Source organism: Struthio camelus, chromosome 5 (genome assembly GCF_040807025.1).
Source record: "Struthio camelus isolate bStrCam1 chromosome 5, bStrCam1.hap1, whole genome shotgun sequence".
NCBI classification, from domain to species: domain Eukaryota; kingdom Metazoa; phylum Chordata; class Aves; order Struthioniformes; family Struthionidae; genus Struthio; species Struthio camelus.
In genome coordinates this window covers 72220168-72244724 of record NC_090946.1, presented here as the reverse complement: position 1 = coordinate 72244724, position 24557 = coordinate 72220168, and the positions used below count along the sequence as shown (strand labels likewise).

The following is a 24557-nucleotide window of genomic DNA, read 5'->3' as shown; positions in this document are numbered from 1 at the left end:
TGCGCGGGGCCGGGGAGCGGGGGGATCCGGGCGCCCGGGCGTTGCAGCAGCTTTCCCATGCGTTTCCCGCCAGCTCCCGGCCGGGCCGGTCTCCACGCGCCCCTGGGCCGGGCCAGCGGGCGGCGAAGCTCAGCCCTTCGTTTCCCAGCTCTCCGGCGGCCGAGCTGACGCAGGGGCAGCCGGAGCAGGCTCCGGGCTCCCGCCACCCGCTCCGCGCTTGCTGCCCCCTCGCAGGCCAAATCCCGTTCACCTCCCGCGGCAGGTCACACCCGCGTAAATTCAGGCGATTATCCGCCCGTCTCCAAAGAGCAGGTGTTTGGTCTCGAGTCCTCCTCCGTGCCAGGCTCCACGAGTTTCACCGTGGCCCAGGATGCTGCCAGCGCTGGGAGGGGGAGCCCAAGCCCCTGCAAGCGCCCTTGGGTCGGGGGCAGCCCCAGTGCGCAGCCCGCCTGGCCCGGCAGGTTTGCAAAGGTTTGCGTGGCGGGTCGAATCCGCCCTCCTCCCGGCCGAGCCGCCAGAGAAGCGTCCGGCCCCTGTTGGCCAGGAGCCACGTCACACCGGCTGGCGTAGGAAGCGCTCCCCGGCTGCGGCCTGCCATCTCCGCCTGCGCGGCTTCTACTGCTCTCGTCGCCGTGCCCTTCGTTTCGAGGCTGCGTTGCACGGGACTCGATCACAGAAAAGTAAAATATCTCTGCTTGCAGGAGAGGAGGGGAAAAAAACCCAGCCCAGGCTGCTCAGATTCGTCCCCGTGGAGTAGCTGGGCAGGAGCCTGACTACGTTGCCAGGCCGTTAGTCCGTTTGCTCTTCAGCTTCCGGCAGCCCGTGCGCGTCCCTCACGTTAACCCAGCTCTTTGCGGGCGTTTAATTGCAGCTACCTGCTATGAGCGCAGACGAAAGGTGCCCATTCGACAGCAGGTCGCGGAGCGCGATTTTGTGAATCACCAGGAGGGGAGAAAGGCACGCTTCCTCGCTGGCGTGACCACCTGCCGGGCTCCCCCGCCGCCCGCCGGGCTGGCTGCACCGCAGCTCCTCGGTGCGGGGCGGCCGCCTGCGGGGCTCCTCCTGCAGGGAAGGGGAGTCTCCTCGCCGGTAGCGCTGACTGGGGCGCATCGCTTTCCCCTGTTGGGTAAAGAGTCAAACGCCTTCCTTGCTGAGCTTGTGTTTTTGCCCATCACTGCATGAGAGAGACCTACCACATTTGAGCAGCAAGTTCTGATCTTGATTTTTTTTTTTCCCTTTTCTCCTCTGCTTCATTGTGTCATTTGAAAAGCCCTTCACCTTGCTCCTTTTTGAACATCAGACACAGGAGAGCGCTTGCTGCGCGCGCTAATGAGACAGCCACGGAAACGCCACGTCCTGCTCCGGAGGGGAAACGTTGAATATGTGAGAGCAGCAAGGCACGAGCCCGGCAGAGCCGGTGCGGTTCTCCTCCAGGGTGACCTCGCGCCGCTGGGCGAGTGGCCGCTCCTTCCGTAAGTGGACGCGAAGGAGCATCTTGTCCGCTTGTGCAGGATCCCCGCTTACCCACGACGTTCAGACAAGTGCAGTTTGATGAGGCTGCTTGCTGGCGAGACGTGTTACCTGGGAACAGCTTCAGCAGCTGGGGCCTCTGCAGTGCAGCGCTCGTGCCTTTTTGTGCCGAGAGTCTGTAACTGCTCTTGCAAACAGAAGTCCTGCCAACGGTAGGCAGACTGTACAGGTCCTGAAGATATCTTCCAATGTCAAGGCCCTAATTTTGCCCTCACAGCATCTGAACAAAGATTACACGACCCAGGAATTTAAGATCATCCAGTCTGGTTTCCTGTGCAACGCAGGCTGGAGACTATTAGCAAGCAATTCCTTCCTGGGTTGAACACACAGTACTCAAAGCTCCAGGTACCTCCTAGAGCAAAATACTTCCGGATTTAGAGAGTTTATGTGGTGGAGAGGCAGCTGTATCTCTGTCCTGAGAGAAATAACTCTCCTGACAGTTGTTTCAGGAGCGGATTATTTCCACCACCCTAATTTCCATCCTTTGTCCTGCCTTGACAGATTAAACAGCTCTCTGCTCCCGGGAGCCTTCTTCCCATAGAGAGATTTTGTAGATTACGATCCCATCAGCTTCCAAAGGCAGAAGGTGGCAATGAGATCAGTGTGCTACATCTCCACCCCCTGAGGCTTCACATTTTTCTTTAGATCCTGCTGCAGATCTGACCCCTCTTTCCCTGGGAGGTTTCTGGCAGGCGCGCAGCTGAGGCCGCCGCAGCTCGCCGCACCCCAGCGCTGCCTGCAGCGCCCGGCTGCGCTGAGGCCGGGGCGAGCGGAGCTGCAGCGCGACCCGCGGCCGGGGAGCCGAGCCTCTTCCGCAGCCCGGCGGAGAGCCGAGCTTTTTACCCGTAGTCCCTCGATGGGCTCTGGGGGACGCTAGATACTCATGAATGGGGGGGATTTTTATTATTATTATTATTATTATTATTATTTTTAAGCGCTGCGGGGCCGCTCGTGCTGCGGCTCGGGCGCCCCCCGCCGCGCAGCCCCTGCCCGGGGAAGCCGCCGCCGCGGCTCGGGCGCCCCCTGGCGGCCGCGCAGGGGCAGCCCCAGCGGCGCGGTGCGGCGCGGTGCGGCGCGGGCGGGCGGGCTGCGGGCAGCCCCCCTTGCAGGCGGCGGCGGCGGCGGCGGCCTGGGGCGGGCCGCCCCTGGCGCCCCCCTGCAGCCCAGGCCGTGCCCCTTGGGTAGCGTCCTGCCAGCTGCGGCCCTGGCATAGGAGGAGCGGTGTGGGTTTTCAAGACAAAGTGCTAAACGGTGTGTGCTGTGCGCTCTCCTGCCTTAGCTGTCGCAGGGTGCGGTTTGAAGGCATAAGGTCTGCCGGAAAAAGGCTGGAGGGCTGCTTGCGTGCAGGGAACCAAATTTACCAGGGGCCGAGTCCATACTGTCAGCTCGGTGCCACCTCTGGAGCGAGTTATCCAGACAACCAGGTCAGATTATTCTGCCTAGGTTTCCTTTGGAGGGGCTGGTGCGGAGTTTGTGCATGGGATGGCTGGCTGGAGAACCAGGCCCTGGAAAGGGGATCAAGCCCGATGGTCAGTGCAGGTGCATCCCTGCTCTCCGTCTCGTTGGAGACAGTAGCACTCGGCCAAGCACAGGCTCGCTCCTCAGAGCAGGAATTTCAGGATCTGCATCCTTTCTCCTTCAGCTACTTGCAGGCTCAAAGCTGCTGCTGTGGCAGACTGTACATGTCACCTGTGAGATGAAGTAGCAAAACACCTGGCAGTGGTCATGGAGCCTATATTCAGGCCACAGACGGCATCGGTGCTAGGTATGAGTCAAAAAATCTTTTGTTTGCTTTCCACCATCCACCTATCTGCTTGGTCTTCTCTCCACAATGCTTCAGAGAGGATGTGTCAATGCTGGCTCACATGTGTTCATGCCTCTGAGCAAACATCTTTAGTCCCAAATGAGATACCCAGCCAGTTTCTTCTGCATTAGAGGCTGAGATATGTTAATGGGAAATGGGTCTCTGTATTTGCCAAGAGACAGAATTTAGGGGGAAAAAGCAGCTCACAGAAAATTCTCAGTACTAATGGCTTCTCTGTGCCATTCAGGGATACCCAGATACCTCCACACAGCATGGACCTTCTCCGTAATGCGAAATCTCTAACAACAACTACAGACATCTCAGTTACAGAGACCAAAATCCCCTGCCAGTGACTAGCTCTGGACCAGTACAGAGAGACATCTGATCAGACTTTGTCCCTTTTTGCCACAGAGGGAGAGCAAGTCCCATGAAATAGAAAATGGTGGAGTAGTGCACAAGGAGACATTCATTCCCTCTAGTGGTAAGCACCACACTCCTCTGAGATGAGTAGCTCCTCACAGATTACAAAGTCAGGCCCCAAACAGAAGCCAGCCTGTTCAATCCAAGGCTGAAAAGGAGTGTTTATTCGTGAGGAAGGGAAGGGCAGACAAAGGCGAATGTCATCCCCAATTAGCCTCCCAGCGTGTTACGTGTAGGGCAGATTGTGTCATGAGGGCAGCCACTCCTTTCCCATCCAGCTCACACCTGCAGGTTTTCCTGCAGAACAGGTTTTCTGATGTTAATGATACCACTACTTCTTTCTGTCTTCCTTTCCCACTCCCCAACACTGAGAAGAAAAAAAAAAGTAGGCTTTTTAAAAATAAATTGAACTCTGTTTCTTTGCCTTCTGGTTTGTGGGCCGCCATTTGGGCTGCACGCAGATAACATTTGCAAGCTCACTCGGCACCCAGATGGACTGGAAGTTCTGCTTAAGACCAAAGCCAGGAAACTCTGCTAAACACTTCACTCCAGGAGGAAGAATCATCCCCCTTCCGAAAAGGAGTAGAGAAGGCAACAATATCATAAGAAACTACCTAAAAAAAGAAATTGCAATAGTTCATACTTTGCGTTCATGAGACACTGCAGCTCCCCAGTGCACATCACCAAACACCTCCAGAACAGCCTCTCATGGCAGGCAGGCACCTTCTCACACACATTTCCTTCCACAAGGAACACTCAGTTCCCCCTCAGTGATTCAGCTAAAACCACCCCCTTGCCCAGGCCTAGCATTACAAAACAGGGAGTCTTTACCGGTTGTGTCTCACTCCTCCACCATATACTACAACCGCCTTCACATTGTAGCTTTGCTCTCACCAACCTGGACGAGGGCACATAACCAGCCTTGCCCTTGGCGCCCAAGCCCAGCCTTCCCTAGCGCTTTGCTTCCAACTGGCACGTTCCTGCTCCTCCTCAAGGGACCTGTCTTAGGCAAGCGTTTTACCTGGTGACTCGAACTTCGCCATGGAGAGCTGAAAGCAGCTCCAGGTGTCCATAGGCTTTGCTCATAGAAGTGATGACATTTGCCAAGAACGGTTACTGGGGAAGGGTTCACTTTTAGTAGCTCAGGAGGCCTCTGTAGTTTTCATAAGCTCCTCTTTCTTTTTTCTTCATGTCATTTGTTTTGCCTCAGTCTAAGGAGCTGCTCCTCTGCTCTGGCATCAGGATCTGCCACGGGCTGACCTGGCGAACTCATTACCCTCCCTCCTCCCTTCACCTTTAATCAGCATGAGGAACGCACAGAGAATCAGCTTAAATGTTCTGCTTAACAGCTTCTGCTTAAATGTTGTTTCTTTTTACTGTATTCCTTCCTGTTTCTGGACTCTGCAAGCGTTCCTGGAAAGCGTGCATTCTCTGAAGGAAAGAATGAATGAAAGCTTTGGCTACTCCATCTGGCTGCAATATGAAGGTGTTGTTCTTTTGTCACCTCTGCTCGGTAAGATCCAGCCTGCTTTCTTCACAGAAAGGTTTCCCTTCTCTTTCTCTGTACTGCTCCATCTAAGTGGGAGCTTCCTGCTTCTGGAAGTGGTGCATTCCTCACACCAGCTCAAGTGGATACACTTTCAGCTGGATTCTGAACTCACGGAGACCAAGCTGATATCACTCATTTTGTTTAAACTGATTCTTCTGATTTTGGTAAGAGTCTACTGAGAGTCAGTGACTTTCCGTAACATTGCAGCTTCTGCGTTCTGGAACTTGCGTAAGAATCTTTCATCAGAATAAATGGAAAACAAAAAAGCTATCCATCCTGTTAGTGGAGAACACATGGAAAATGTGAATTCTGGGATTAAACATCAGGTGATGAATAAGAATCTGAAAGAGGTCATTTAAGAGATTAAAGATTAAAATCCCATGACTTTCCCACATGTAGCAGTATTTCCCTGTGATCGCAAGTGTGCTCCTGCTTCCCGTTCCACTCTTGAGTGTGCTTGCCCACTGAGTGTAACCACTCCAAGGCACACAGCCCTTCAAGCTGGGACCACCAAACTCATCCGGCTACAGAACATGAATACAGGCAGGCTGAAATAGAAGTGAAACTGGAGACAGAAGCCTTTAAATCCAGGTTCCACAGCATCAGAGATCAAGTAAAAAAGCCTTAGTCTCTTTTTTTAATCTTTTCCTACGTCAACCATTCTGTTCACAATTTGAACACCTTTAACTTTGAATTCTTACATGATTCTTACATGAACAGTTCTGTGCCAATGCAGGAATGGGATTCTCCTGGGGTGATATACTTGTTTCCTCACATGTTTCTTTTAAAGATGCCAGATGTCTACTTTAATTACACAAATACAAATCCAGACTAACTCCATTGACGTCAGTGCTGTGAGCTGGGTTTTATTAGTACCAGCTAGGTACAAAAAATGAGTAAATATAAAGTCAAAATTCAGAGAGGATAATATGACACCCCCATAAGCATCCCCATTGACGATTTCCTGGTGCTGATATTTTCTTAATTTGCAATGTGCTGTTGAAGTGCCTAGGAGTCCAGGCACAAACCAGAACTGTCCTTTGTGCCACCTCTTCCCCTTTTGTGAAAGAAAATGCAGTGTATAAAATGCATCTAACAATGAGATAAGATTAGAAATGGGGAAAAACAGCATTCCCTAGATCCAACCTCAGAAAATCTGCCAGGAAGCTGAAAGCACCAACAGGCTCTGCAGCCTCTTCCCCCACCTTGTAGGGGTTTAGCTGAACAGCTGTGTTCAAGGCCAGCTCTGATAAGGTGCAGCTGAATAACCTTGGGTCAGACTGCTGCGAAAGGAGCAGTGTGAGAAAGAGCTGTGAGAAACCTCATCTGGGGCCTCCCTGCCTTGGCTCGGGAGCTGCGTTTGAGTTGGGACCCTTGTGTCCCTATGCCTGCACCCAGCCACACACCTAGCTGATCCTGGCCTTGCCTTGCTGACCTGGCTTCACCTTAGACCTGCCTCGTCATTACAGACTCGTGCGGTGATCTCTGGGCCGTTGAGTAAACCTGGCCCTGTTACCAGCCCTGCTCTCCTTGTTTGTCATTGTGCCCCTTGGAGGTGAGGCCACTGCTCCTGCCTGCCTTCTTGTTGCCCTCCGCTCCCAGCTCGCTCTGCATGTGGGGCAGCCCACTGCCACTGCTCCTGACAAACTCTACGCAGGGCTATATGGAGATCTATCTGGAGGCTAATAGCATCTCATCTGCAGAAACCCAAGGCATAACTTTCTGCTAATAATAATAATGTTGCTAAATTACTAAGCAGCCTTAGCTATTTAATAACTGAATAAGCATGAATTTTGAAGCACTTGCAAGCAGACACACCGTTATCCAGAAAAGATGGTTTAGCGTTTATTGGCTTTCCCTCACACTCATCCTAACAGAAGGAATGGTTCCCTCTGTTTTACTGACAGGGAGATCGACCAGTGAAGCACTGAACAGCCACCTGCCCAGTGAGCTAGGGAACCTCTGGTTCTTGGGCTCCTAACCCAAGAGGTCAAAGATTTTTTCTTTTTCTTCTGAAAAACATCAAGGCGTTGTGCAGTTCTACTGAATTAAAGGCAGCATCACCTGAGCGCTGGAGCTGTATCTTTGCTGGACGTCAATCAGAACAGCTATAATGGAGTTAACTTGGAACTATGCTGATTTACAGCATCTGATTGCTTGTTTCCATTTTACATTTCTAGCTATTAAAGAGGAACTAGGTCTACAGTGTAACCAGATTAGCCTGTTTCAATGGCACCAGAGCAGCTCCTCACCAATTCCAGATCAGGAGAGATCTTACACCTCCACAGCTGGAGGATGATTGTCTTCAAAACAGGAAACAGCACAGTCAGTCTGTTAATCACATAAGTGATCCCACTGGCTCCAACAGCTCTATAAAATTTAAGCAGAAAGTTAAGCAGGCACACAGTATTTTGCAGATAAGGCTTTAAAGAGCATTTTTTAAAGCTGCTTTCCTTCTGGGTTTTCAGTTCCACGTCTTCACGCTTCAGTGGTGTTACTGAATGCCAAAGAGTCAATTCTCGGCAACAGCCCTCCAAAGCTCTTTCTGGGTAATTAGTCTGAGAAGAAAATAGTTGCCACTGTTTGGAAGACTAATTGGCAGGTCGGCTACTTTTGTCCCATCTATCCTCACCACTTCTGTGCGCTGGTTTCACTGGGAGCGCAGAATTGCTGTGATCTTTGTTATTATTGCGTAGCAGCCAACAAATGAAAGCACAGCTTTGTTACAGATCACTATATTAACTACTTTTCACTAATATCTCTTCTTCTCAAACATCAAGGTTAAGAACTTGCTTAGTCTGTGGGGGTATTCCAGTCGTGCCTTATCCCCTAAGTCAGCTTTTTTAAAAATTATGACACATTTAGACAGTGACGCATCTGCTGAGCTGTTTGACATTGCTTGGAGGTTAGGATCTTTTAGTGAGCTTCTCAACCTAAAGAGCAAGAAAGATCTTAACGGGAAGGAATGATAGTCTCATGCATAAAAATAAGACTACGACACAGGAATGCATTTGCACAATACGTCCAGCAGCTTTAGTTTTTGCTTGGCCATATACAAAACAAAGGCAAAGGTATTTACCAGGGTCCTAATGTCTGTCTGCAGAGAACACTGATCTCCTTGAATGAAAGAAGCTGGGGTGTGTGTGGCGAGGGAGAGCAGTGTAAGATGGAAGACGGACTCTACATTTGCAATACCTCATGCAAGTGACCCCGCATAATAAATTGCTCCCTGTTCAAAAAGATGGACTCTATGGGAGCTTCACACTGCGGTTATAGCGGTTGGGACAGCCACTTTCACTGCAAGGATAAATTACAGAATCACAGAATGGTTGAGGTTGGAAGGGACCTCCGGAGATCATCTAGTCCAACTCCCCTGCTCAAGCAGGCTCCTCTAGAGCATATTTCCCAGGATTGCGTCCAGACGGCTTTGGACTATCTCCAAGGATGGAGATCGCCTCTCTGGGCAACCTGTTCCAGTGCTCAGTCACCCTCACAGCAAAGAAGTTTTTCCTCATGTTCAGATGGAGCTTCCTGTGTCTCAGTTTGTGCCTGTTGCCTCTTGTCCTGTCACTGGGCACCACAGAGAAGAGTCTGGCTCCATCCTTTTTACACCTTTCCTTCAGATAGTTATACACATTGATAAGATTCCCCGCCTCGGTCTTCTCCAGGCTGAATAGGCCCAGTTCTCTCAGCCTTTCCTCGTATGAGATGTTCCAGTCCCTTAATCACTGTAGTAGCTCTTTGCTGGACTTGCTCCAGGAGCTCCATGTCTCTCTTGTACCGGGGAGCCCAGCAGTGGACACAGTACTCCAGATGTGGTCTCACCACAGCTGAGCGTGGGGGAGGAGGATCACCTCCCTTGACCTGCTGGCAATGCTCGTCCTCATATAGTCCAGGATACCACTGGCCTTCTTGGCCACAAGGGCACATTGCTGGCTCATGGTCAACTTGGACTGACCAGGACTCCCAGGTCCTTCTCCGCAGAGCTACTTTCCAGCAGGTCAGCCCCCAGCCTGTACTGCTGCAGGGGGTTATTTCTCCCTAGGTGCAGGACCCTGCACTTGCCTTGGTTGAACTTCAGGAGGTTCCTCTCCACCCATCTCTTCAGCTTGTCCAGGTCCCTCTGAAAGGCAGCACAGCCCCCTGGTGTATCAGCCACTCCCCCCAGTTTCGTATCATCAGCAAACTTGCTGAGGGTGCGCTCTGTCCCTTTACTCATCCAGGTCACTGATGAGTAAATTGAAGAATATTGGACCCAGTACTGACCCCCGGGGGACACCGCTAGCCACAGGCCTCCAACTAGACTCCGCGCCACTGATCACAACCCTCTGAGCTCTGCCATTCAGCCAATAGCGGCTGAATTAAGCGTTTAGCATGTTACTGTGCCTACCGCAATCATTTCAAGTCATTTTTCCCTTATCTTTAGCCATTGCCTCATGACAAATCTGGATTGTATGCTCTCGTGGGCAAAGAGCATCCTTTCATATAATATTTATCTACCCATTCAGCTGAATAAGGCCCTGACCTCTCATGAAAATTTTAGGCTCTCATAGAGAAGAGTAATAACAGGCAATTCTGCTTCTCTCATGTTTAACAACAAACAGGATTTCAAACCCTCGCTCAAGACACTTGGCTCCTTTCATCTGTTTGTGCTACTGTGATGCTACTAAGCAAACCTGTCAGCAGAGAAGCTCCCTGTTGTGCTGGATGAAGAGAAGACACTGATGAAGGTTGTCAAGCCGCATTAAAGCTCCAGATTGCAGGCTCACAGAGGGAGATTAAGATTTATGAAGTCAAGGCTAATGGACCTACTGCTAGACCTGTCCACCTGCCAAATGATTGCATTCATGCTGAGGTTTTTAAACACAGAGACTGCATCATGCGAAGTGCGGGAAATCACAGAACACTTACTGTTTCCTTTCCTGGGGCCAGGAGTTTCTTTGAAGCTTCAAGCAGATTGCATCTAAATACCAAGTTGCCTTTTGAAGATGTACTTGTTACTTTTATCAGATAGCAGGAGCAATAAATTCAAAGACTCAAGGAAACTTTCTAAAAGTCAGACTTCTTCCTTCCCTAAAGAAAAGGTAACAAAATGAACACTCATTTTTATGATTAGTTGGTGGAATCCCCAGTTTACTGTCTGAGATGGAAACATTGGTACATATGTGAAAATAGGGACAGAAGCGTAAGTCAGTGCGAGCAACTTCGTGTTCTGTTAGTGGTGGCCTCTGTCCCAAGAACCTCCCTTCTCCCTATCCGAATATTAGGGTACAGCTTTATACTACACTTGATCTGACCTACCTGCGAGCACGAAAGAACACTTCCACTTGCTGCATGCTCCCACCACATGCATCCCTCATACAGCTTTGCAAGACTTTTTTAAGTTCACTGATCTGATGGGAAAAGTGTTGTTTTGTGGGGTTCATTTCTTACTGGAGCAAGCAGGTCTGTTTTGCTAGTAAGTTGATAGTCACTAGATCCAGTGCAGGCGAAGGAACAAACACGCATGGCTGAAGATAACAGAAAAAGAGATTGCCTCTTTTGGCAGCAGCCTACAATTACAATCAATTTGTTCTAAAAAAAAAAAAAAAACAACTACACCTGAATGAGACTTCACAGCATCATGACACATGACAATCAACAGCATGTAAAACTTGCTTCAAACAGAAGCCTTCCAATCACATTTGAGAGACAGTATGAGCACAGGATTGCAGGGCCACATCTGCAAACAATCAGCACTGATGAACTCATTTTGGTAAAGCACACTGATCTATACTAGCTAAGAATCCGGTTCAAAGAACTGGAAGACTGTATTGCCCACGCTACAGAGAAAACTCTGTGCCTCGGTATTTCTCAGCATTACAGCCAGCACACAATCCTGGACAAGTGCGAGACTTCCGTTATTCCCTCTGTAAGCAGGAATTCTGCTCAGAACGGCCAAAGAGACTCAAAGCCCTACCCGAGGAAACCACTCTAGGTACAAGCACCCACCTCCTACTAGAGAATTTAAGTAACTATCAGGGAGATACACCTAGAGACTATTACTATTACACAGTGGAGGTCTGTACCTGCCCCAGGAGAAAGAGGTATCTCTTCCACTAAGCGTACAAAATTGACAATATTTTTGAAATACAAAACCAAATTAGTATAAATAGAAAGGAAAACAAGTTTTCTGGGGGAGGGGGAAGCCGGGACTTCAACGACATTGGGAGAGGGGGGACAAACCCAACACATTCCAGCAAAAATTCCTCAACAAACCAAAATGACCTCCAAACATTTCATAATCTACTGTAACTTCACCCCGTCTTCCTAACGCTGCTTGCCAGATCTGCCAGTGCAAAATGAGTTTCATCATTCCAGGACTACCTTGGACACAAAAGGAAATTTTTCTTTTCCTCACCATATTGTCTCACCAGTTTTTCTTTTCTTCACCATATTGTCTTCACCAATTTTTCTACACCATATTGTTTTGAAGAAAACCTGAAGCTCAAATCACCACTACTGCAATCAGTCTTCTATTTCATCTGATCATAAATTCTGCTGAAGCAACCTAGTTAGAAAAAGCAGCTAATTCTATACTGGAGCCTTGATCTCTCAAAACCTGTAATACCAAATCTCACGATGAAAGACACTATCATTGTCTAAAAAACAGACCAAAAAACCCACCTCACTATGATGAGGGTAAACATGCTGCTAAGGCACAGAACATCTTGTGAGGGAGTGCGTGCGGGGGCGTTCAGGCTCTATTAGCTGTAGAAAGCCTTTAGACAGGCAAACCTTTTACTAGCGCTCCCTAGGTCAAAACCTTTTACTCATCGAGTTACTTCAGTCCGTTTCTTCCTACCAGATAAATTTAAGGATTGTGCTTTCGCATTTGAAGTATTACTTAAGTTCCACACTTCCAAAACCAGCTTATAGAGAGCTTTGTTTCTTACTGCACTCTATTTCCAAGCTAAATAGGTACCTCAAGGTCATCATTGAGCATCTGCACAGTCCCTTTCAGGACTCTGCAAGTCAGCTCCTAGGGCTCACAAGCACCAGGGAACACATCTTTCCCTCTTCCCCCCCCCCTCCCCCTTGCAACAGTCTGTTTTGCTAGAGTTAGGGTGCTAAATTGCTGTGTTGACACCGCACAGCGGTGCTCAGGGTGAGTAGCAGTAGAACAAGGGCTTAAGTAAACAGCTGTGGTTTAGCTTATTTCTAGTGAACCCATACAGCAGTTCCTCATCTAGGAGGACTGAAAACACCAAAAACTGTAAAACAGTTGTTAAAGAACATCTTGGAACTATCAGAATTCATATGCTGGCTTCTTAAAGGAAAAAAGCTGCCTGTGCACTTTAAACTTACCCAATACCTTGAGAATGAGGTTTTTGCTCTTAACTGTTCCCTCAACTCAGAGGCTGCTTGTCAACTCAAGCTAATGACTTTACCCTCTAAAGCTAGTTTAGATACCTAGTTTAATTTTTTAAAAAGCATCTCATTCAAGAGATAAAGTGTGGGGTTTTTTTGCCTCAAACTCTGCACATTGTCAGTCCAAGACATTTTGTTATAGCAGCCAGTCATGTCACTACTACAGTCGCAACAGCAGTTGCATAAATGACAGACTCATCAAGTCGTGCAAATGCTTACTTGCAAAAGAAATTAGAGTTAGGCATAAATGAAGATTGACCAAAACCAAATCCTTTATTTCCACAACTGTATAAATGTGCTCCAAGTATGTGTCCAACACAAGTTAGAAAAAACAAAACATAACATGCCATTTGCAAACTAGATCAGTTCACTGGTGTGCCGACTCCTTGATATTAGGCTTAGTTACACAAGACCAGTCACAGTAAAAAGATACATATTTGAATACAAAGAGTAGCAGGATGTTAAGCCATTTCAGCTTGTGCACATACAAGTCACACTTCTGGCAGAAAAACGCAGAGAAGTTTGCATCATTATACTGGAAGCTATGTTGCATCACTTTAAATGGCATCAATATCAATATCATCATCTTTATTGTTTGCAGGCTTCACAGTTTCAACTTTAGGTACACTGGCGGTTGTGGAGTACACCACCTGTGGAGACAAAAACGTTCATCTTTACTACAGCATCTACTGCCATGAAGTACTAGCATAGTTTTGCCTTAACATTTGGAGTTGCAAACACCTGCCTGCTCAGTGCTCACAGCAGCTACACCTTAACATTCGCCTAGAGCAGAGGGAAGGAAGGGAAAGAGAGTATGCATGGTGTAAGAAACGGTGTCGGCCACAACCAGGGCCGGGAATACCTACTATAAGTAAAAACCCACACAAAACAAAAAACCAAGCCCACACCGCCCACAATCGCCCACCTAGGCAGCTGGAGTATAGCAAACAGCTTTTACCTAGTCCTTACGTGGAAGAAATCAGCCATTTGCCCTTTAATCAGCTTTGCTAACTGGGCGTACAGACTTTTTCAAAGCACAAGGCTTTAGGATGCTACCTACTGTCCATCCTCCATTATACAGGCCACTGCTGTGCAGGAGTCTGTTTGTACTACTTTGCAACAGCGGTCCTTCGGCTACCAAGATCTTTTTTGTTAAGGTACAGGTGGACCTTGGGTAGATCAACTCTTTACCTGAAGGAAGAGCACTAGAACACTACACATTCTGACAAGAGAGACATTAGAACTGGAAAACTCCCTCCAGCTTCCTACACACAAAGCAATACAGTAAGGACACTACACTGCATTAAGACCAAGTACCTCAAGATTTCAGTGCACAGAAACAGAACCCTGGAGTTGTCTATGGGGTATGAGCCTTTCCTACCTCAATGTTTTCATCTTCATCTTCTTCTTCATTACCGGAAGATTCTTCCTCAGCTTCCTTTAGCCATTTAATAAATGGTTCTGCTTTGACACGAATTTCTTTGGCAAGCTCCTTTGAAACATATTTCTTTGAGGCCTGAAGACAGAAGGGCATAGGGACCTAGCTTAAATGCTGAAGGAATTTACATCAGATTATTCCCAAACGATCCTAGCTAGAAGTCTAACCTCACTCCACCGCCTTGGACTACCCATTTCTTAACTACAAGCTTCTCCGACACAGCAGTTTAAAAAACTAGCCCGAGTTAAGACATCAGCACAAGAAGCTCCTCCTCCACCAGAACGGGTAAGCCAGATACACTGTTATATGAGGGCATTTGGCAGGTAGAGCCCATGAAATGCTACCCCCCTTACCTTTTCTGCCCAGCTAAGGATGACTTCTTCTTCCAGAAGATCTGCGTCATACATTTCCTTCAAAATGTGTGGTATTTTTGAAATAAGCTGAGACTGATGCATGGCTACCACACACTCAAAGCCATGGAGAAGGTACCTCTGAGCTTTCTTGTTGTTGTGGCAGAACTAGAACAGTGACAAAAAAATCCAGTTAGCTTTCTTCTCCCCAGAGGGACCTTCTCTTCTGAGCAAAGCGGTGGTGTAAAGACTAAAACTACAGAGAGATTAGGATTGACTCAAGTAGTCACTACAGAAGACAAAGCAACAGTTGTTATACAGAACAAGAGCCCACGCTTACACGAAGGAAGTGACGTCTGTATTTCCTTATCTGTTCACGAATCTTTTCGTCAAAGAGGACTTCGGTCAGAACTAGAGGGCCCATAGCCTTTACATCCAGTCTCTCTGCTTCTGCTACAATGTCTTTGTCAGAAGTATCAATGACACCTTCTTCCTTCTTTTTCTGCAAGATGGTAACAGATGCAAATTATGTTTTAACTGCTACCGAGGTCTGTGTCAGTACTCTATTGCAGTTTCCTTCCCCACTACTAGGGGAAACAGTACTGAGGTAGAACCTTTTAAGTTTCAGGGCTGAAGGGCTTCTAGGGGAGGTATATCCCGTTCCCCCAACCCAAACAAAAGCCTTTTAATTGCTTTTAATCCCAACAGTATTTTAAAAGAATTGTAACAGAGTAGCTACCAAGTGATGAGCTAGAGAACATTTACCTTCACAAAGTCAAATAATATGTTGACTCTCTCTTCCACTGTTCTTTCCAGGTCTTCACTAAGTGTGAGGTTCTTTGCATGGTCACTAATCTCATCCATTCTACGCCTCTGCGCTTCTTCTGTTGTGTCTTCGCCCCAGTCGTCATCATCCTCCTCCTCCTAAAACGGGACTCACACAATGTTACTACAGGCTTAGTAACAGCTGAATGTCATCTCTAGATACAGATCCGAGCGCACTTCTACAGGCAAATACTGTTGTCTTTTCTCTAAGGGAAGCGCTATGCCATAATCTGCAAGTCACAGGAGACTGAGAACGGGAAGATAGAGTTAGGAAGTAATTATGAGTTTTATAGCCATCTGTAGGGTTACATTAGTAAGATACAATCCAGGTCCCTCTTAAAAGCACTTAGTGTTATGCAGCTGTCACTTAGCTCAGGCCATATACGCTGTTATGGAAGAGCTGGTAACATTTGGTGCTACAGGGGAGGGAGAGGGGATACTTCCACTCTAGCAGAAAAGTCTGTAATATACTAAGGCTTTGGTGCAGTGTTGACCAGCAAGGTCTATGAGGGATTTAAATTCATGAGACCAAGACACTACACACCCTCATCCCCCCCCCTCCCCGACTTTCTCTTCTACTTACCACAACCTGTGGAGGAGTAATCTCCTCCGGTGGTGGGGGTGGAGGTGTCTCATTGCTAGACACAGAACCATTCTCTTTGTCCTTGCCTTTTCTGTTCTTCTTTTCCTTTTCCTTCTTTCCCGTACCAGTGTCACTGCTCTCTGGAAGTGAACTTGAGTGTTTTAGTGTTCTCTACCTCACCGAGTAAAATACCTGCACTTTTTACACCTCCAACAAATCTCTGCATAAACCAGTTCAAATGCTTGCATTTGCAGATGTACAGTACCCTTTCCCAGACATACTCGGAGCAGATCTACACTTGCTGGGAGAACATGCAGTTCCACTGAAAGTCTTGTTTTTCATTGAGACATAAGGCTGTTCAAGTCCATATAACAGAGAACCTCACAAAGCAGAGACCCCTGGAATAGGTTAGACTTTTCTATTCTAGCAAGCTTAAATTGCAGCAGGCAACCAGATGCTTACTACAGAGTGTTGCTTGCACAAAACACTGTACTAGAGGCAGTGCTCAGAGATACTGAGATGCTTTTATTTCCTACCGTTCAGCTTCATACCGACTTAAGGGGAAAACTGCAACGCTCACTTGCACACTAGCTCTTCTCCTACTAAGTTATGCCCTGCATATGCATCTTCAGATGCTCCTATACGAAAGGGATCCAGCATGAGCTGTCATAGTTCTGTCTGATCTTGTCACCATGAACACAGGCACTTCATCCTGGACCACAAACTAACTCTAGAAGCAGAGTGGAACCTTCTTACAGTTTAATTAGGTGTTAGCTATTTGCCTTCCTACTTGATTAACAGCACTCCTGCTGAAGAAGTTTGCCTTACCCCCACCAAAAGAAAACAATGCACTCACCAGGTGGGTTTTTGAGAATGAACGTGCAGAGTTTATGGTTTGTGTCAAGCATGCCTCGATAGCCACAGGCTTTGCAAGAGTTACCTATAGTTTGTTTCTTAGGATTGACATGCTGCAAGAAGGAACAAACTCCGGTTAAAAAACTGCTTGCAGAACAACAACGCATTAAAGCCTAAATCTAATGTTTATTTACACCTCAGTAGGATCAACCCAGCGATTTAAGTTCTTTCATCAGCTCCAACAGGGAGTCTCTAGGTTTGGAAGTGGCAAAGTCATGTACTGCTATACACGTGAAGGCCTCCCAGACAGTCCCATAAGGGGGAGGTTATCTTCTCTGAATCGATATTCGGGTCAGGTATCTTAACTCTACACTCTGAGGTTTATGAAAGCGGTGTGGTGTTTCTGCGTTACCGTTAAGACGGACAGAAAGCACTCACCAGATCAGTTTCGGGATTCTCACACTCAGGACAGAGAACAAATTTTTTAATGAATCCATCCAACATGTCTTGCAGCTTATTCGCCTCATGAGATCCATTGACAATGTAACGGTCATTCTTAACATCAAACTGGGTCTGTGCTCCCAGCTCACAACCAAAAAATTTGGTAGGATCTTAAAGAAAAGAAAGTAGAGCAATAGCCAACAGCTCTCTCATAGCAACAGTAAGCAAATACACTATGCCACTTTATGTTACCAGTGGCTACAAAACGGATCCCCTTGCAAAACAACAAAAGCCACCCCAACCCAGAACCATCCTCCCCACCCCCAAACACAACACAACCACACGCGCACACACAACCACCACACCCTCCCCACTTGACACATTCTCATCCCCATCTCCCCATGCTTACAAATTTGTCCTGGGATAACCAATTTTTTTTTAAATTTACAAGTCTTGAAAGAAAGAGCTGTTATATCAAATGTTTTATTAGCTACTACATTGTCACTGCAAACAGTAAAAAGAGCACAATTCCAAGGATACCCTATCACTCTACAGACTACTTACACGTTGGAGGCCGATTAAGCGCCTTTGCAACGTCAACCATGTTGACTATAACCGTCTTTATTCCATTTCCTTTGCCCTCAACCTTTTAAAAAAAAAAAAAAAAGAAAGAGTGCTTTATGGTTAAATGACCACAATAACCAAACCCAGTGAGTATTTCCCATTTCACTGGTATCAGTCTTCCGCTTTTAGAATTGCTTCTTTTTAAAATAGCTCATGTACACCTAGCACGGACTGAAAGGAGCAGATGTCTTCCTTGTCCTAGGCTGGCTAACTAGGCACCGATATCATTACCTCACACCTCAACTCTTCTATCTAGAGAGGAAAGCAAAATCCTACACATTTACCAGTAAAAGTCAGTAAATTACCTTGGCAATCAGACGGGGCATTTTGTAGCGATAGAACTGATCTGAAACACTGCGGTTGACGTTGACAGACATTTTGCCTTATTAGTAGCTTTATCAATAAGATGAAGAGATCTTTGATTGCAGTTTTTTGGTATCTTCTGTCTGGAGAAGACGGGATGACATAAACGACTGCAAGAGTTCTCGGTCTCTGACATGAAAAAATTTTCGCCACTGAGGCTGTAAGGTTCTTGCTTGTATGCTATGTTTCCCCAATACAGGTACCAGTGGCTGCGCAACAGCTCTGCAAGTGTTAATAAACAGAAGAAATGAAGTTTACCTTGCTGTGCACCCATTAGGTCTCGTCACAGAGCTACATAAGGGATTGTAACTACAGAAAGTTACTTATCTTCTGGCTTTCTGAGTTTCAGCTTGTGGAATGTTAAGACAGTAGCCTTGAATCGTACTGTTGATACGATTCCCTCATCTGAATCACAGAACTTCCTACCCTATTTTTTTTTTCTTACTACCCAAAGAACATCCGTACACCATAGGAATGTCTTCTGTATGTCTAACTCCTGAATGAGTGCTGCAATCACAATGGAAGAGAAAGAAACACCGCTTGATTTATTATGCGGACCAATGTCACTTGCACCGAGAGGGTCATGTGATGTTTCAGGCTGCAGGGCAGAGGGAAGCAGGAGAAAGATCTGGAAAGCAACTTCAAATTCCACATCATAGCATTAACCTATCACATAAACTGAAGTTTGTCAGGATGTTCAGAAACATCAGTAAGATGAAGCAGCAGCAATCTGTAGTCCAACAGAATTTTCACATGGCTTACCAGTGTTTTTTTTTTTTTTGACTGGAGTGGAAAAGAGTTGAAAATTAGGTAATTCTCCCTCTCAATTATGGATTCTCACAGCAGCTTCTGTTGAGTTTTGACTTAACAATAAGCCTGATAAAGTCTGACAGAAGTTGCTTCACTGTAGAAAGCCTAGCAATGCAGAGGTACAGAGCAGTGCAGCAGCTTTTCCAGTTGTTTTTTTTTTTCTTGGGAGGGAGGGGGAAAGGTGGGGAAGAAGGGGAAGGAGGATGAATCCTACTATTGAAGTTACCTTAAGCAGTATTTACATATTAACATGTGTCTCTACAGTCAGATGCAAGACTACTTAAGCCACAAATAGTTGGGTTGACTAGACAGACAACCATGATTACAGCTGTTATTCCAACACATCATCATGTTGTTACCATTAATGACAGAAACAATGACACACTGAAACAACTATTCTTAGTATTTATGCATAAGAACACGTCTATTGGTTCCACGCAGTCCAAGTCCCTTGGATTAGGTTTGTGTGTCCTTCATACAAAAAGAGCCATACGCAGATTTGTATATATGTGTATTCTATATTAGTCCAGAGGCAGTTTTACCCTTCAGAAAAAAAAATGCGCCATGGATTTTATTTCAAGTCCGATACTTCCTTCCTCGTTTACAGTTAGGAGGAGCCACCACGTGATCTGACCACGTGTCCGCCGAAGCACTGAGGAAGCAGGTATCTTGGTGACTGAGCATGAGCTCTCAGAAAGAATGTGCGGTTTCTCCTCCTTCCCTGCTTTTGTCTACTGCGGATTGAAGCTCCCTCTCCTGGTCCCTAGGACACCTCATCCCAAACATCCTTCCCCCCAACCCCGTTCAGCACGAGAAAAAGCAAGAGGGCAGACAGACTCCCTGCTTAAGCGCACTGTTTCCCCGCCCCACTCAGGCCTGTGATGACTCACAAATGCAGCAATTAAGCACTGAGTCAGCCTTGAAGGGGGGGAGGTCACCTCCAGCCACGCATGCGCTCTCCAGCAGAGAAAGGGGGGACGCTCCGCGGCTCACCCCCGCCCCCCCCCCCGCGGGGCTAACCCTCGGAGAAGGCGCCCCCTCCCCCACGCTGCGGGTTTGTAACTGCGCCACAGCTTCCCCCCGCCTCGCGCCCCCTCCCTTCCCACCCACAGCACGGGGAGGCGCGGCCCCAGCCGCCGCCATCTTGTCTCGTCGCATGGTTGGGGGGGCGGGAGACAAAATTAAAAAAAAAAAAGAAAAAAAAAACACGCAAAAGAAAGTAATCGAGACGTTATTTTTCCCCTCTCTTCCCCGCCCCTCTTCCCTGCCTCCCCAAGGTCCCGATTATTTCGTTATACGAAGCCTCTCCTGCCATCAGCCGTTTATCGACAGTCCAACACCCCAGCCCAGATTAAGCTACCACCGCCTCCCCCCGCTTCCCGACCCAAACCCTCCTCTCAACCTCTAGTTCCCCTCACTCACCCACCTGCTCTAGTGCGGTAGCGATACTCACCGTTTTCGTCCAATAAAGACATAAACCCAACGCTGCTCGCCCCGGGCTGCGACGAAGCCGAGTGTGTGAGGAGAACAAGGCCGTGGGGGCGCTTATATCCAGACGGAGAGGGAGGCGGAGGCGGACGCCGCAGCCTCCGGGTCCGAGCGTCCTGGGGCGGGCGGGATCAGCAGGGACAGCGGCGCCGGGCAATCTGCGTGGAAGACACAATCAGGGGCATCGTTAGTGCCCACACCTGTGAGGAGAGGGAGGAGGAAGGGGGGAGAAAGGGAAGGGGGGAGGGAGAGGCGGCGGCCGGCGCGCAGCTCAGGCAGAAGGGGGCGGTTGACGGGACCCCGGCAATGGCTGCCCCGTACTCACCTCTAGAATGTTCTCGCTCTGACTGAACAACGCCAAAGCTGGGATCAATCAGCCAGGGGCGCGCCCCACCTCCCCAGCCCCACCATTGGCTCGTCGCGCGCCTCGAGACGAAGCTATTGGCTCAGGGCTTGCCGTGCCCCTACCCCACTGGCGGCGGCCGCTATCAATCAAGACACCCCTCCCTCCCCCCGACTCCCTCCCCCCCCACCAGTGCCCCAAAGGACATCGCGTCTACCTCGGCCAACCCTCGCGAGAGCGGGGGGGGGGGGGGGTTGTGCGGGGAGGCGGCGGGGGGATGAGTCAGTGCGGCAGGGCCCGGTGCTGAGCGCGGCGGGCGGCAGCCGCGGCCCCGCCGCCCCCTCAGCGCCGCCGCCGCCGCCCCACTCCCCACCCGGCTTCGCGGTTCCCCGAGCGCCCCCTCCCCTCGTGTTCGGCGTCCTGCGAGACCTGCCTCTCCGCCGCGCCGGCCAGCGCTGCTCCGCGTCCCGCGGCAGGGAGGGGCCCCTCGGCTTCCCCTCCCGGCTGTGGCACCTCCCTGCGGGGAGGCGAGCGGCGCTGAGGCGGGCGGGCGGGGGGGGAGGGGGGCGCGCGCGCCCTCCCGCGCCTGCTGTTCCCGCCCAGGCGTGTGGAGGGGGGGGGAGGCGGCGGGCGCGGAGGAGCGCGGAGCGGCGCGGGCCGGCAGCGCAGCGCTCGATGCTCGGCGGCCGGCGAGCCGCGGGCAGGCCGGAGGCGCCCGCTTCTGCCTGCTCTCGGGGCGCTGCTCTCCGTCGCTAACCGCCCTCCCCCGCGCTGCGGGCTGCCGGGGGGGGCGCCGAGGGCCTCGGTTTTGAGGGAAGCGGAGCCCGCGGTGCTGCCGGACGGAGGGTTTGGGGGGGAGGGGGGGAGTTGCCACCTGTAAGCGGACCAGCAGCGACCACGCACTCGACATCACAGCAAATCGTTACGTTACAGGTCGTTGAAAACGAAAGTGTTGGCTGTTCTGTGTGGTTCCTGCACAGCCTGCTCTCAGGGGGCAGGGGAAAAGCCTCTTTGAGTGTGCAGTTGTAGAGGCTCAGCTTTCGGTAGCCCTGGGTGCTTAGGCTACCTCTGTGCGTTACGTAGAACTGCAAATCCCTGCGTGCTTAAAGCCTCTAGTCCAACTGCAAAGTGTTGCCGGCCCGCCTTGGCTGATTGGGAACAGGGATGAAATACGCCTTTGGATTTACGTTCTCTTTAAAAAGCAGAAAACTCGGTGGGTTTTTTTTTCTTTCCCTATGTTCCATCTTGTTTCCCAGTCATTAAGATCTTCAGTCTTCCAGTGTCCCAGGAATTACATATTTTGGACATTTTAGAACACAAGTAATGTTCAAGCAGCAAAGCACCCCCACGGGCTCCATCCATCAAGTGCTGAAACAGCTCTCCTACCCCTATAAATACTCCCAGGCAAAACCGGTTTCCTCTGCTCCTGTCACCGTGTCTTACTGAACAATGTTCTAAAGCCTCTTGATGGCCACGTGGGTGTGTAGCGAGAAAGAGGAGGCATGAAGATAAAACTAGTAATGACAAATAACACCACCTACTCTAACTTTCTTCCTGCCCTAAGTTAGTTTTGAAACAGGTCTCTGCGCTCACTCTGGTCAATCATGTTGACGTGGTCAGAGGAAACGCCCCTCCTGTTAAACCTTCAAGTGCGTCTTGAACGTTTTTCGCCTGATATGTAAAAGAACAGCATAAAAATACAAAGTTGTCTGATAAATGTGATTTTCCTGGAAAAGAAGAGCTGGGCTATCGTTACGAACGTGTTCAGTGACACACTGTAGGGAAAAATGGGTTCCCTCAGCTACAGCAGCAGAGGAACGGAGATACCAGAGATGAACGTGCGTTTCTCACACCGCTTTCTTCTAACCAGACCCTCCTACATCATGGCTGCTGCCCTAGTTATACATCTCTTCTCAGCCTGTGGAATAGCAAGTGTTTGTAGCCAGGACGCTGTCCTGTGAAATGTCATGCACGACTGACTCTCTTGGACTTCGCTGTCTCCATGTGAAGAAGTTAAAAATTCTTCAGGATATGTTAAATATCTCTTTGACACTTACGCAGCAACACTTTTTAAAACGTGATAAAGAGGTTTAGTGCAAAATAAGGAAGGATCTCTCCAAAATTTATCAGACTTGGCAATCGTTGGGAGGGGAAAAATCATAAAAATGTAGGAGGCGAGAAAAGCACAGCAGGAACTTCTCTGCTGTGAAAATATGAAGTATGTATAATTTGCTAAATGCCTCCTTTCTGTGGCTTTAGTTTCAAGCTACGACAGCTCTGAGGTTAATAAATTACAAGTGTTAAAATATACCGCTGCCAACACCACCCCAAAAGGGAAACGGAGACCCTTGATTTGGTGCTACTTGACATAACGAATAACTCCAAAGAGTTATGATTTAGTAGCACAAAGACAGATTAAATTTTTATTTTATAGTATATAAATTTGCATCGTTAAGTTAAGAGGTACCTTTTAAAATAGTGCTCCTACTGCAAAAGGCAGGTACTGGTCCCATACAAATAAGGTCACAAAATACTCTCTGATTATACAAAATAGATTGAAACTGTGGATTATTGTCTTGTTGGTGCCTAGTTGTTGCTTTTTTTCTCATCAGAACCATTCATTAAAATTCAGTGTTGGATCCCAGCTACTTTTACTGAATCAAAATGCTTGTAGTTTGCTCACTGCTGTATCTAGCGGTTTGGGCAAGACAGAAAAATATTTCCTCTCCTCCCGCTTTGAAATGTCATGGATTCATGAATCCTGAAGTTCATAGTTCACATTGCTGGTGTGACCTTCAAAATACAGAACGCTTGAGCACTTTGCATTTCACTGTTATAAACTAAGCGGTTGTTATCTATTTTCCTCTCTCGCAATTAAGACATTTTGTCTGGCATTCGCAAGTCAGATTTTGGAAATGGTTTAGTCACCGAGAATCAGAAGTTTTCAGCAATGGATCTTAGGATGTGATCCCTTATCACAGGAATGCTTTATTGTGGTTCAGTTCAGCCTTGAACAACGCAAGTTTGTTCTTTGTTGCCTGGGTTGCCTGAGTTGGGTTTTAGTAAAAATAACAAAGAATCAATGTCTGTGATATGTAATGCAGGAAAATCAAAATTCTGTTTAAGATCTTAATGCCTATCTGTATTTAAAATGTAATCCCGCAAAAAAATGGGCATTCTAAGAATATATGTTTATATTCTCAGATAGATAGCCTTGTGTCCTATCTGCAGTGTATTCTTGGGCAAGTTTGTAATCTATCAGTGATGTGGCTGGCTCTAAACATAACCCTATTTCAATACTCACTTGGAAACCTTGGCCTTGAGGTCTGTTTTTCTATGCTGTAAGTGTTATCTTCCAGTGAGTGGTCAGAGCAGTTATTTTTCTCCAGTGTGGGCAGGAACCCTCAGCAGCCTGAGTAAGTGATTCCTCACGGCTTTCGCTGTTGCAGGACGCCCAGGAACAAGGTGCTGCATCTGCTGTGCGTTCGGGCCTGCCCCAATGTCTCCGGGCACTCCACGGCCCTGAAGCAGGTCGCCAGAAAGCACCAAAATGCAACCAGTTAGGGAGGCTAGCAGGAACCGATGCTCAAATATGGCTGATCTCTGACTGTGAAAAGAACTGCTGCATGGATGCAACTCAGACCAGGCTACAGCTGCGCCTGTAGTAGCTTTGGAAGATGGAAGGAGGGCCAAGATTATGCATAGTTACACTGAGCCTAAGTAA

General features: G+C 48.3%; 1 protein-coding gene and 1 non-coding gene across 7 annotated transcripts; both read right to left on the bottom strand.

The window, feature by feature from the left end:
- Positions 1-12961: 12961 nt before the first annotated feature.
- EIF5 (eukaryotic translation initiation factor 5) lies at positions 12962-21391 on the bottom strand. Of its 6 annotated transcripts, none has more exons than XM_068947155.1 (12): positions 21263-21391; positions 20456-20648; positions 18135-18275; positions 17770-17851; positions 17203-17375; positions 16766-16877; positions 15910-16049; positions 15267-15425; positions 14842-15003; positions 14505-14669; positions 14095-14229; positions 12962-13363 (listed from the first exon to the last, which is right to left on the bottom strand). In XM_068947155.1, exons 3-12 carry the CDS (start codon positions 18204-18206, stop codon positions 13271-13273), a joined length of 1293 nt encoding a protein of 430 aa, XP_068803256.1. In that variant the 5' UTR covers positions 18207-18275; positions 20456-20648; positions 21263-21391; the 3' UTR covers positions 12962-13270. The 6 variants fall into 6 exon arrangements, with proteins under 6 accessions (XP_068803256.1, XP_068803252.1, XP_068803255.1 ...); XM_068947151.1 differs by having other exon boundaries at positions 18135-18414; positions 21267-21388; XM_068947154.1 differs by having other exon boundaries at positions 21267-21388.
- Positions 16263-16386, bottom strand: LOC138067580 (small nucleolar RNA SNORA28). Its single transcript, XR_011141763.1, has one exon. It is a non-coding gene; the product is annotated as a small nucleolar RNA SNORA28 (small nucleolar RNA).
- Positions 21392-24557: the final 3166 nt, after the last annotated feature.